This window comes from Echinops telfairi, unplaced genomic scaffold, assembly GCF_000313985.2.
Source record: "Echinops telfairi isolate 266 unplaced genomic scaffold, ASM31398v2 ScPeMD7_25;HRSCAF=90, whole genome shotgun sequence".
Classification (NCBI taxonomy): domain Eukaryota; kingdom Metazoa; phylum Chordata; class Mammalia; order Afrosoricida; family Tenrecidae; genus Echinops; species Echinops telfairi.
This window is the reverse complement of record NW_022103922.1, coordinates 18,391-31,580: the sequence shown is the minus strand read 5'-3', so window position 1 is coordinate 31,580 and position 13,190 is coordinate 18,391. Positions and strand designations below refer to the sequence as shown.

General features: G+C 56.8%; 1 protein-coding gene across 1 annotated transcript in view; it reads left to right on the top strand.

Annotated features, from left to right (window-relative positions):
- The window catches only part of CACNA1B (calcium voltage-gated channel subunit alpha1 B), a gene marked incomplete at its 3' end in the record, with an annotated part of 175,264 nt that overhangs the window by 146,097 nt on the left and 15,977 nt on the right, over positions 1-13,190 (top strand). Inside the window, exons 36-39 of the mRNA XM_045289335.1 lie at positions 625-769; positions 3,107-3,234; positions 8,030-8,126; positions 9,943-10,051. Coding sequence (XP_045145270.1) covers positions 625-769; positions 3,107-3,234; positions 8,030-8,126; positions 9,943-10,051 — 479 coding nt within the window. The remainder of the gene's footprint in view (positions 1-624; positions 770-3,106; positions 3,235-8,029; positions 8,127-9,942; positions 10,052-13,190) is intronic.

Below are 13,190 nucleotides of genomic sequence, written 5' to 3'. Positions count from 1 at the left end.
GGGGCTGGATGCGTAGGGTGTGGAGAGAGAGCGGGAGGAGACAAGGAGAACACCCAGGCTTCTTGCCTGAGCAACTGGGTGGATGGAGTCGCCATTCACTGAAACGAGGGGACCGGGAAGGTGCAACATTTGGGGGGCCCAGGGCCTTCCTTTTGGGGTCTGTTAGGTTTGAGAGGCTAGACAGCCATGTGAAAATGTTCCCTCTGGGCTGAACTTCCAGTGTTGTGGGTGGTTTTTAATGATGAGTGCTTTAACAACTAATTGGAAATAAAATGCCAGGTGACTCTTTTTAAAAATCACATTTCTGTGTGTTTTTGGAGAAGGGGGCCCAGCAGCTTAGGTTTCCACAAAAGCACTTCACACACACGGCCCCCTGATGTGGGTCCCTGTTCACTAAGTGTAAGCAGGCTCCTCACCTCCTTTCCGATTGCTCGTGGAAGATTCTGCTAAAACCACCCATCTTTGACCTCCGCCTCATGCGTAGGGTCCACTCACCATGGGTCCCGCTCCCAGCAGAGAGGGAGAGGGCGTGCCCTGGGACGGCTCTTCTGGTGTGGAGCTCTAGGGGGGCTCTGCTGGTCCTGGGCCTGCCTTTGTGGACTCACGTGGTTCTGCCCTTCTCAGGAGCGCCACAGGGGAAGCCTGGCACGAGATCATGCTGTCCTGTCTCAGCAACCGGACCTGTGACGAGCACGCCAATGCCACCGAGTGTGGAAGTGACTTTGCCTACTTCTACTTCGTCTCCTTCATCTTCCTGTGCTCCTTTCTGGTGAGTCCTCGTCCCTGTGCTCGTCCCTCCGAGCCGGCCTGCCCCGGTCTTCCACTTCCATCTTGGGTCCCTCTCATTTCCTGCTGGCTCCTGATTTTATTCCATGTCATGCTACAAGCTGATTCCGTGCCAGTGGCCCATGTCTCAGAGCGCACAGCCTACCTGCACTTTCACGGGGAACGTCTTCATGTCCTGGTGATAAAGACCCCTATGCTTCTGACGATGGAAAGACTTTCACCATTGGGATAGGCTGGGGTAAACAGTGGCCCCATCTGAGTCTGGGGCAGGTTCCCTGTAGGAGCTGAAGAGTGAGGTCTGGGAGGTGGTCCCGGCCTCTGGAGGCAGCATTTCACTCCACGTCCTCAGGAACTTCAGGCGAGCAGACAGGGTAGGCCCTGGACTGCCTGTGTTTGGGCTTCTTGCCCCCAGTCCTTGTGGATGTTTAGGAGATCTTCAGCGAGAGCAGGTTGGGGGCGGGGGGCATTTGGAGCTGGCCCGATAGAGAGAGTGGTCACAGTGTGAGGGGTGAGGACACGGGACCAGTTCTGGAGATGGGCTGAGGATGGAAATGAGGTGTCTTTAGACATCTGCGGCTGATGACACCTTCTGAGTCCTCACCGTACAAGGTGTGGCCACGGCCAGCAGCATTGGTTATCACAACTGCAGGCCCCTGACCATCTGAGTCAGCATCTCTGCAGAAGCGGCCCGGGGAGGAGGGTAGCTGGGTCACAGTGAGCAGGAAGAGGTTGGCCATGGGTGGGGAGCAAGCCAGGGCAGTGCCCAACAGCCAAGGGGAGAAAGGGTCTGAGGGTGAAGGGACAGCCCAGCCAAGACACTGCTGTGCAGAGAACCGCTCCCAGGCTGTGGCAGTGTGGACATAGCTCCACAGGAGCAGTTTCTGTGGCCTGGTGGCAGCAAAGTGTATTGGAGTGGGCTCAGGAGAGAGGGGCAAGTCTGAAGCACAGGCGTGCTGAGAAGCATGTCAGCTCCGGGGTTTTCCCCACAGGCCTGAGGGCAGAGTCCAGGGCTCATCATGGTGGGTGCAAGCATTGGAATCATCGTGGGTTTGGATCAGAGCAGGGTTGAGAGGGAGGGGCTGGACAGGACAGAGTGACAGGCTCGATGGAAGAGAATTTCGGGAAGGCAGGTACAAGATGACGGAGCAGGATGGGTAGGAAGTGGGGCCAGAGAAGGGGCATCTGCAGTTGAGGCTTGAGGCTTGGAGGTGGTGTTGTCACTGGCAGTGGCCAGTCCAGCACAGTTGTAGGAAGGAATGGGAGGGCTATTGCAGTAAGGGTCAAGGATCCAGAGCTGAGAGCCGAGAGCGCTGCCTAACCTACAGGCGGCCAGAGCAATGAGGCCAAAGAGAGGCAGTGAGACTGGTGGCAGCCATTGCTCAACACCTTCCCCCCAGAATGGGGTTGCTGGCCAGCTGGCCGGAGAGCAGGGAACTCTTATTTGGGCATGTGAGGAAGGAACCCTAGAGTTGGAAGGTGACATGCCTGGGTTTCTGCTGGTGACTTGGGAGCTGGTGTGAAGGAGGAGAAACACAGAAACGCTTTTGCTTCTTCTTTGGCTGCCAGGAGACCCATGTGGGTGTCTGGGAGGCCTCTGTGGGCCTGAGCCCGGCAGCTGGCTTCCTGCTGCCCAGAGGCGCTCAGAGCTGAGGAGCCACAGGGCAAGCTGGCTGTAGAACACAGTGCCCCACCCTGCAGCCAGCACTGCCTAGACATGCCAGGCCCCCAGCATATTTTTCCTTGCTCCCATCCTCTTCTGTGTTTTGTCTGCATGGCCCTCTCTTTGGCTTCACCAGCCGGTCGGCCTCCTGGCTAAAGGGCAGCCCCTTCGCCTGAACTCTATGAGTTGGGCCTGATAAAAGTGCAGGTGGGAAGCTGGGCTGGGGGCTGTAGGTGCCCATGGTTGAAACTCAGAGGCAGGGCAGACACAAGCAGTGCAGCTGGTAACAACCTGCTGGCCCCATCCAGGCAGCCCCTCTCAGCCACAGGTCATCTTGCCCGGGGAGGAGGCAGAGGCTTGGCAAGGGAGAGTGTCTCTACTTATAGGGGTACGCACCCCCCTCAGCTGCCAGCCTTCCTTCCAAGCCCACACTCGCAGTGACCTCGGGGAGCAGGTGACTTTGGGCCCAAATTAGGGTATTCAGTGCTCAACACAGGGTGACCTGGGACCAGTTGGTGGGGGGGGGGGGGGGGCTGCTGTGGAGCCAGCTGGACACCCAGGCACAGGCTCGGGGGACACCCGCCCCAGGACACCCGCCCCAGGCTCCACAGGGGCAGATTGGGCACGCTCTAGTCACCTCTTCTGCTTCCCGCCCCGCAGATGTTGAACCTCTTTGTGGCTGTGATCATGGACAATTTTGAGTACCTTACGCGGGACTCTTCCATCCTAGGGCCCCACCACCTGGACGAGTTCATCCGGGTCTGGGCTGAGTACGACCCGGCTGCCTGGTGAGTCACCCCATGCTCCAAGGCACCTGGTCCTCGGGCTAGCCCGTGCTCTCAGGCTCAAGAGAGGCCCAGAGGAGCTTCTGGGCCTGTTTGGGATGGGCTGGCGCCCCTCTGTCAGGGCCCAGTTCCTTCCCAGGCTCCCCAGGTCTGGGAAATGGGCCCAGGGAAGCACCAAACTGGGTGTGTGAGCCCAGGGGCTCTTCTTCCTCCCAGGCCCCGCCCAATCAGGGACCACAGGGCAGGGGTGGGAGGTCCTTGGGGTACTCGAGTGCAGGCAGGTTGGGACGAAGCCAGAGCCTGTGTTCTTGGCACAAGCCTGGGCCACACAGGGCCACTTAGTGGATGGCGTTTGAGCCAGGTGAATGGTCAGGGAGGGCTTGCACACTTACATACCTGCATGGTGCAGGCCTGGGGGGGCTGGCCTCCAGGTGGAGTGGCACACGAGCAGGGGCAGGATACAGGTAGGGTGGTTTGACTCTGTTCTAGGGGAAGAGCCTGCACCCATCTGTGCTTGTCCCTTCCTCTGCCGTTCCCTCTGCACACCTTCGCTCATTGATCCTTCGCGCATCCACACAGCCGCTCGTCCCTCCCCTGCTGACTCATCAGCACTGTCCACTCTCCCTCATCCCCTCGGGCAGCCTTCATGCCCTTGTTCCCTCATCCACACAGCCACTCGTCACTCACGCGCCATTACCCACTCTCCTTCATCTGCTGTCACTTGTCCATTCACTCACCACCCATCCCCCTTCCTCAACATGCTGGCTCATTCACTTGTGCACTCGCTCAGCAATCGTTTTGTAGTGGGGATGTGTGCTGGACACAGCAGAGCAGGAACCAGAGGGGTGTGCCATCCCAGCCTGGCACACACTGCCTGTAGCAGGCTCACCATACAGGAAAGTAAGGGGCCCACGGTGCCTTCCTCCAGAGTCAGGGGGTGTGAGCCCACTCTGGCTTCCTAGGTGACCTCGCACGCCGGGCTGGGTCACTCACTCTTGGGGGCTTGTGGTGAAGACACTGGCTGCCCGTGGTCAGTCCTCAACCTTTCCCCCCAAATCTAGAGCTCGGCAGGTACACCCCTAGGACTTCTTGCCCCTGAGGGCTGGGTATGTCTGGAGATGGGGAGCAGGGCCCCTTTAGTCAGAATCTGGGAGCTGTGGGAGGGTGGGGTAGAGGGTAGGTCCCAGAGCCTCTGGCAACATAGGGGCCTACCCTGCCTCCTGCCGGCCTTCCCTGCCCAGGCCTCTTAGGTCCACTGTGTCTATGTGTGTTTGCCACGTGTCACTTGCAGAACAAGCATCGCTGCTTCCTATGCCTCCTGGCCACACATCTGCTCCCCTGGGCCTCCTAAAGTCCAACCACGGCAGTGCTTGTGCTAGAGCCCAGGGTTGGATGGTCTCATGCTGGGGCAGACTGGCCACAACCAGGCCTGGGCCTTGTCAAGCAAGGGTGGCAGAAACCCCACTGAGGAAGGGCTGGGAGTGTCCACTGGAGTGAGCTGCTTGGGGCACGCGGTCCCCACCCTGCGCACCTGTGCACACTTACATGTACCTCAGTGCTGCAGGAAATAGAGGTGCTTCATAGGGTGCTACCTGGCCTGAAGCTGAAGCAGGTGCACAGGTGAGCAGCTGAAGGAATAGTTTCACTCCCATCTTTTTAAGCTGTTGGCTTTCCAGGGGGCAGATTCCAGAGAGGGGGACACAGCTGAGACACATTTCCCAGGCTTCGTATCTAGAGGAGGACCTCTGGGAGGTGCAGGCCAGCAGAGGTAGTAGTTAGCCAAGGGTCACCTCTCCTGAGAGGTAGTGGCTGCAGTCACACAGAGGCCCTGTGGCAACAGAATTCGCTGTGCCCCAGGTGAGCGCCGTGACAGAGGGGCCTACAGAAGCCATAAACAGATTTGGTCTTGACCTCTCTACCTGGCCAGCCAGAGGACATCTCGAAACCTCTAGAAGTCTCCAAATGTGGCCATTGTTGTTTCCCACTTGGAGAAACTTTGAAATCACAACAAAACTTGTGAACTTTTTTCTGGGTGTGTGTGGACATGCATGTGTGTGCAGTGAGCAAACAGGTGCACATGCATGTTCGTATTAGAGGGCGTTGTATAAGAATACATGTGTGCATTCATGTGGGTATGTATGTGTGCATACAAAATCCACATGTATGTTTTTGTGACTTGTGCATGGGTGGGGTGTGCCTGTGCATCTGCTCATGTGTGTGTACATGGATGCATAATGTGTGTCTGCGTGTCCATGGTGGTGTGTGCCTATATTCGTGGTGGTGTGCACAAGACTGCATATGGGTGCACATGGTTGTATGTGTGTGGCTCCATGTGTGAGCCACATGGGTGAGGATGCTTGCATATCTGAGTACATGTGTACACATGGTAAGTGGTGTGCCTGTGCATCTGTGTACATGTTCATGAATGTACATGTGTGTGGCTACACGTGTGTGCATGTGTGAGTATGCTTGTGGCTCTGTGCATGCGTGCATCAGGGTAGCAGGGCACGTATGTGGTGAGTGTACAACATGGATGTCTGCCTTGTGTGTGCATTGTATGCATGTGAGAGACTGGCCTCACTGCTGCCCAGAGGTGCCTCTCTTGGCCCTTCTGTGGTTGCCTCGCATTTTGTGGAGGCAGAACAGGAGTTAGGGCAGCTGTCACACAGCTTTGAACTGAGCCCCTGCTCACTGGTATGTTCACTTAGCCATCAAGCTAGCGTTTGTGAGTGTCTGGGTGTGCTGCGGCCTGGGCCCCAGGGAACAGCATTTGCTCCTGCTGAGCAGGACCAGGATGTGTCTGGGGCAGAGCTCATTCGCTGGGCACAGTGGAGGCGATGGCATCTGAGGGGAACTTGAGCAGCACTGGGTTCCAGGGAAGGCCAGGAGACATGGACAAAGTGTGGTGGAAACCCCATAGGTGTCTGCCTAGAGAAAGCTGCCTAGGGAGGCTTCCAGGAGGCTGAGGGGCAGGCCTTAGAATTGGGGCTAGGCCCATAGTTTGGTGTTTTGCTGACAATATTTGGTTCAGGCCCAGGTTTTCCGCCTGGGGCTGAGGCAGCAGAGGGACAGTCTCCCCACCCGTAGGTCCCCACCCCTCTCTGGTGGCCAGGAGGGGCAGTATGGAATTCCTTTCTTCCCGCTCACATGACTTGGAGCTGCCTGGACTGAGGGGTGGGGAGTCCTATGGGAGTGCACACCCCGAAGTGAGCCCAGCTGGCATTCACCAGGCAGATGGGCCAGCGCCTGAGGCCGGGGTACTGCCCTGCTCCGACAGCAGGCCTTGGGTGAGAGAGGGTGGAGAGGAGGGGTGGGGGCACAGGGCTGAGAGGGTCACTCCCTCCTGGACGTCCCCTGCCCCGCCTGCCTCCATGACACAACACGCAAGGCCACATCTCCCATTGCAGCCGGGTGGGGGGCGGGCGGGCTCCATGCGCCTCTGTTACCATAACCTCTGACATTTCCTTTCCAGTTGCCGGATTCATTATAAGGATTTGTACAGTTTGTTGCGTTGTATTGCGCCACCCGTTGGCTTAGGGAAGAACTGCCCTCGTAGGTTGGCCTACAAGGTTTGCAACTTCAGAGCCTCCATCCAACATATTCTTCCCTCCCAAATGCAAACAGCACACACTCCCTGTGGCATCTGCCCTGCCTGGTTTGGGAATGACCAACACCTCACCTCTCTCCTCCTGCCCACCCCTCGCTCTCCACCCTCCTGATGCTTTGGTCCTGTCTAACCTCCCGACCCCCAGCGGCTGGGGCCAGGCAGCCTTATGAGACAGTGCCCAGGAGGGCTTTCTGGGCCGGCAGGGCCGGGCCCGCTGCGCCCAGGAGGTGGCTTGTCCACGGGTGGGCGACGGCTTCCAGGTTGGGAAGGGCCCAGAGGACAGAGTGGGGGTGGGTGGGGGCAGAACCAAACAGCAACCCCCAGCCCAACCCAGAGGTTTCCTGGCCAGATCCGCCCAGGTCAGGTCCCTGCTGCCTCCGGATGGCCAACCTGCTATGTCTGTGGAGGAGGGCAAGGCTAGGCGGGGCCCTTTCTCTCCTGACACCTGCCTGCCAGGGCAGCTCTTTCCATCGGGCCGGGTGCAGACGCCTGACCCACGGCCCCTATAACTCAGGAAAATGTGGTCACTGGCCCTCCCCCTAACCGCATCCTTCTGCTTGCGGGCCCCACACTAGTGCCCAACCTTGGTGGCTGGCCCTGCCGAGGGGGGGCGGGTCTCCAGACTACGCCCTGCCCCTTCCACCCCTGCCCCCTGAGTGTTTGGGTTTCTTGAAGGTTTCCTCACCTTGTAGCCTCATTTGGAAGCAAAGCTTGACCAGACAGAACGCCCCAGCCTACCTGTCACATAACTCTGTCTGCCAGCCCCGGCGTGGAGAAGCCGCTGCGCTCTGATTCGGCCAGGCGGGGGTTTCTAAAACAATAGCCAGAAATGAACAGCCCAGGCCGGCCTCCAGCCCTCCCTCCCCCTCCATGTTCATTAGCTTAGACATCCACCATCCCCACCCGCCGCCCTGCGAGGGCGAGCCAAGTTGGAGGTGAGACGCGGGGTCTCTCCGGGCCTCCAGGAGGAGGGTGGGGGCCGGGAGAGGGGCTGAGGGGGGTTCGGACGGAGAGCAGAGAATCCCTCATCTTACTTCTGTTTCATTTCTGGCACCTAGCCCGGCACTGTGGATTAACTGGATGTGTTTTTTTGTCTGCCCGCCCGCCCGCCCGCCTCTCCCGCCCTGCTCCCGCCGTGCTCCTCCTGTGGACCCCATTGCCTGGCCGCTGGGACGTGGGACGGGTCTCCAGCGGGCGTATCAGTTACAATGACATGTTTGAGATGCTGAAGCACATGTCCCCACCTCTGGGCCTGGGGAAGAAATGTCCCGCCCGCGTTGCGTATAAGGTAGACCCCGCTGCCCTCCCAGAGAGGCGTGGCCTGTCCGCCCCCTCCCCGCTGCTCTCTGCTGCCTGTGTCACCGCCCTCCTGCCCCGCCAGCCCCTTCCCTGCTGCCTTCTATGGCTTGGGGCGCCTGCCCCGCCCTAGGCGTCCCCTCGGGGAGAGCCCCAGGAGGCCACGGCCCCCTGCGCCTCCCTAGCAGCGGGCCCAGACTGCGTTTGGACGCTTCGCGCCGCTGTGCGCTGGTCTGGGCTCCTGCTCAGGCCTCGCACCGCTCAGTGGGAGGGGGCGGGGACATCCTGCTGACTACCTGGGTGTCCCAGCCCCAGAGATGCAGCATGGGGAGCCTCAGGGACCCCAGTGGCCATGTGCCCCCAGAGTAGGTCACAGGACCCCAACTCCCAACCTGCCCCCTTCTGCTCCCCCTCAGTCTGCCTGCCCCACCAGCGCCTGAGCTGCCCTGAGCCTCCTGCCGTCTGTCCGCCTGTCCATCTTACAAGCCTTTCCCTCTGGCCCCGCTGCCGGGCTTTGCGCTTGAGCTTGAGGCGGCGCAGCCTGGGGGCGGGGGAGGGAGAGCCACTCCCTGCGCAGAGGCCTCTAACATCTGCATGCGCGCGGCCCTCCCTGCGTGGACGTGGAAGCGGACGCATGCGTGCAGTGCAGTGCCTGCCCACTGAGCACCTGCAGCTTCATCCCCAAGAGGAGAGCCGCATCCAGACCTGGGCTGGGCAGTGGGGCGTGGGGGTCTGCCCACGGGGCTGGATGAGCCGGAGTCCCAGGGGCTCTTGGAGGTGGACAGGCTGATGCCCCGGGTGGCCTGTTGGCAGGTCCAGGGCCAAGGTCCCCTGGGAGCCTGCCCCAGCACTGGACGCCGCTCCCTTCTCGAGTCACCTGCAAGCCCTCAGCTCTCCCCCGTGCCCTCCTGGGGCAGCTCTGCCCTGCATTTGCTGCCCGCTGGCCTGCAGGACACTGAACTCTGGAAGGCCGTACTCTGGCCCCTGTCACAGGGAGGGCGGGGCCCGCGGTGGGGCAGGGCTGAGTGGGGCTCTGCCAGCATTCCAGTGGACTAGGGTCTGTGCCCTTGCGCGCTGCAGGAGGCTGGGGGCGGGACTGCGCGCCCCTCCCTTGGAGAAGGTGATATAGCCTCCCACCTGGGTGAACCAGATGCATGCGCAGGAATTGCTGCCTCCGCCACAGCTGCCTACCCCGGGGGACACGGAGGAAGCGTGTGTGTGTGTTTCCACCAGGAACCCAGGGCTGGCACGCCCTTGTTGCCAGGGCCTCTGAACCTCTCCCACAAGAAGGACCTGGTGCCTTCTGCTGGGGTTTCAAGACTCCCTGAGTCTCAGCCAATGTTGAGGGAGTTCTGGGGTAGAGCCTTTTGCTGGGGCAGAGTGAAACCTGCTGTGACCCGTGTGGGACACCCCCCAGGGCCTGGACCTCTCCGCCCAACCCTTTGGCCACCCACCCTGGGTGCTAGCTGAATGGGCTGAATGACAGTGTTTGGGGACTGCCCACCACCCCACTCCTGCTGTGTGCTCCATGGAGCTTTAGCCTGGGCCCCACAGCTCTGACCTACCCCTCATCCCAGCAGAAAGGGACTCTCTCAGAGGGACCAGGGCCTGCACGGCCCTGTGCCACCCCTTCCTGCAGCCTCACGGAGTCCTCAGTCCAGGGGAAGGCTGGGTGTATGAGAGTGGGAATGCTGGCAGAACTCCCACCCTGCCCAGCCCCTGCCTCAAGAGATCACTTGCTGGGCAGCCCTGCCCAGGGAGGGCAGCCCCAGCAGATCCAGCCTTAACCTGCTTGTGCTCCTTGCCAGCGCCTGGTACGCATGAACATGCCCATCTCCAACGAGGACATGACGGTCCACTTCACATCCACCCTGATGGCCCTCATCCGGACGGCGCTGGAGATCAAGCTGGCTCCAGGTGAGCAAGATGGCTTGAAAATGGGTCTGGTAACCATCCAGCATCAGCTCTGTGCCATAGCCACCCACTTAGATCAGAGCCCGAGGGTCAGGGAAGTAGCACCCCCTCCCAGTTTCTCAGTACTAGAGAGCCTGTGGCCAAGATTCACCTGGCCAGTGTCATCAGGAACCAGCCCCCTTCTCTGAGCTGAGGTGCCCTCTGCCCCTTCCATGCCAGTCTGCCCCTGCTACCAGCCCCTCCCTGAGGTGGCCCGGGGGGGCTTTCACCAAGACCAGGAAAGCGCATGACCCTGCCCACCTCCTCTCATCTGCTATTTCCCAGAGGGGGATACCCAGCTCTGTATGGACAAGTCACAGTCAGTGCCCCCCGCCCTGTACACTAGGTCTCATTCTCAGCGCCTACACAAGGACACCATCTTAGCATGCTCTCCATTCTTTCCCATGCCCAGCAGGTGGGACATGGACAATAGACAAACAAGCACTCATTGCAGAAAGGCCTTTCCTTCCCCTCTACTGACATTGCTGTTCTCCCCAGCAGCCAGCTCCTGAGGGCTTTGTCAGCCTCTCAAATATACTCCAGGAAGACTGTCCCCACCTGCCACTGGAACGGCTCCGGGGTCTGTGTCACCTCACCAGAAGGCAGCTCTTTGGTGTCTCTCTGGTTTCACTCATCTCCCAGCCTCCCAGTGTGCCTGTGCTGCAGACAGTTGCTCTCGTCCTGTTCCACCCCACTTTGATGTGTTTGGCCTGGATCTACCCCCTGAACCCCAGCCCCCTAGATGCAACAAGCCATTTCACTTCTCTATCTGGTGGTCCGATAAGCATAGCCCCAACGTAAACACCCCAAACCTGAGCTCCAGGCATCCCCACTGCCTTCTGGGGTCCAGAAATAGAAGCTTAATTCCGAGAGTTTCTCATGCTGGAAACCTTGTGGAGTCTTTTCTTTTTGTCCCCGATACCATTTCATCAAATCTTGATTCTACCTCCAAAAGATACCCAGGATAGCCAAAACATGGCCTCCCTCCATTACTAAAGCCCTGGTCTAAGCCTCTGTCACCGCTTACCTGGGCTTGGGCTGTGGATGGGCTTTCAACGACTTCCACTGTCGACACTCCAGCACACCCTCAATACAGCAGCCCGAGTGATTCCATTAGGCAGCATGTGAGACCCAAAGAGGAGCCTCTAGTTAGACTGCCCCATGGCAGATGGAGAAGATTCCAGTAGAAGACATTAAAAGGGCCACAAGGGAATATTATGAACAACTTTGTGCCAATAAGTCTGACAACTTTAATGGAAAGATTTCTTGAAGAACAAAACTACCAAAGCTTACTCAAGAAGAACCTGGTAACTGGAGTAATACTAAATTTATTAAAGAGATTAAATTCACAGTTAAGTCCCTTCCCACAAAGAAAATTCCAAGCCAAAATAGTTTCACCGTGAACTCTACAAAACATTTAAAAAAGATGCCACTTCTACATCAGCTCTTTCGGAAACTTGGGCCAGCATTACTCTGCCACCCAAAGCAGACAAAACATGACAACACAAGATAAAACCACAGACCTATGTCCCTTATGAAACTTCAACAGAAAAATCTCACACAATTTTAGCAAATTGAGTCGAGCAAAACATAAAGAAAAGGTAATATATATTTAGCACAACTAAGGTTTAATGCCAGGAATGCGGGGTTGAGTCAACATTTGAAAATCAGTCAATATAATTTGCTCTCTCAAAAATGAAAAATCAGCTCAATAGCTGCAGAGAAAGCATTCTACACAATGCAATATCCATTCCTGGTTTCATGTAACTACAACTGAAACTACAAAGTGTGTCAACCTATGGCACACTTACCAGCGAAACACTGACTCTTCCCCCAACATTGGGAGCGAGGCAAGGGTGTTTGCCCTCACCATTACTGTTTAACATTGTGCTTGTGTTTTTGGATAGTATAAGGAAGCAAGAAAAAGAAGTAAGAGGCATACCAATCAGAAAGCAAGCAAGCAAGCTGCCACTATTTAACATTGGCATGATTATGCAGAAAACCCCAAAGAGCCTACCGCAAAGTTCCTAAAACCAATGAGTATAGCAAGGTCTCAGAGGAATCCATTGTACTTCTATGTGCTTCTTGCTACATGTTGTCAAGTCAGGTCTGGCCCATACTGGCCTTATGTACAACAGAGCAAAACCCTTCCTGGTCTTGCTCCACCCTCACAATAGTTCTTAGGTTAGAGCCCTCTGTATGCGGCAGCATACAAGTTAAAAAATGTCAAGTTCCTTTTGAGTAGCACCAGTGTCTCTAGATGGCTCAGGTGGTTCCTCTTGACTGTGGAGAAGTAGTTATGGGTTGAACTGCTAACTTTAAGGTCAGCAATTCAAAGCCACCAGCCACTGCTTGGAAGAAAGGTGAGACTTTCTAGTCCTATAAAGAGTCTAGTCCTGTAAAGAGTCTCAGAAACCCTAGGGGAAGTTGTATCCTGTCCTATAGTGTCTCTAGGAGTCAGAATTGACTCGATGGCAATGTGTTTGCTTGGTTTTTCTTTTTAGTTAGCCTCATCTTTTTCCCACAGAGGGGCTGGTGGCTTTGAACTGCTGATCTTGTGGTGAGCAGCCCAACTATTAATGCACTATGCCACCAGGGTTCCCCTGTGCATGACTAGCTTACTCCAAAAATTATATGAAATTTATGCTGTAACTTTAAAGCATTGATGAAAAAAAATCAAACAAGACCTGAATAAATCAAAAAGCATCCATAGATTGAAAGACAAAAATTTGATGTCATTTATACTAACCAGAAATCCAAACTTGCTGCCATAGAGCCGATGCTGACTCATGGTGGCACTGTAAGATAAGGTAGAACTCCCCTTGCAAGTTTTCCAGACTAACTCTTTACAGGAGCAGGAAACCTCCTCTTCCTCCTGCAGAGTTGCTAATGAATTTATGGTTAGCAGTTAATCGTATAATGCACCACACCACCAGGACTCATCAATTATACCATTATTAATCATTATTCATCGATAATGGCATCAGGATTGGAGGAAGGTTTTTTTTAACAACCTGCCACAACCTTGCTCGCTGACAGTGAGGAGGACTTGAAGCTCTTGCTGATGTGGATCAAGGATTGTAGTCTTGAGTATGGATTACGA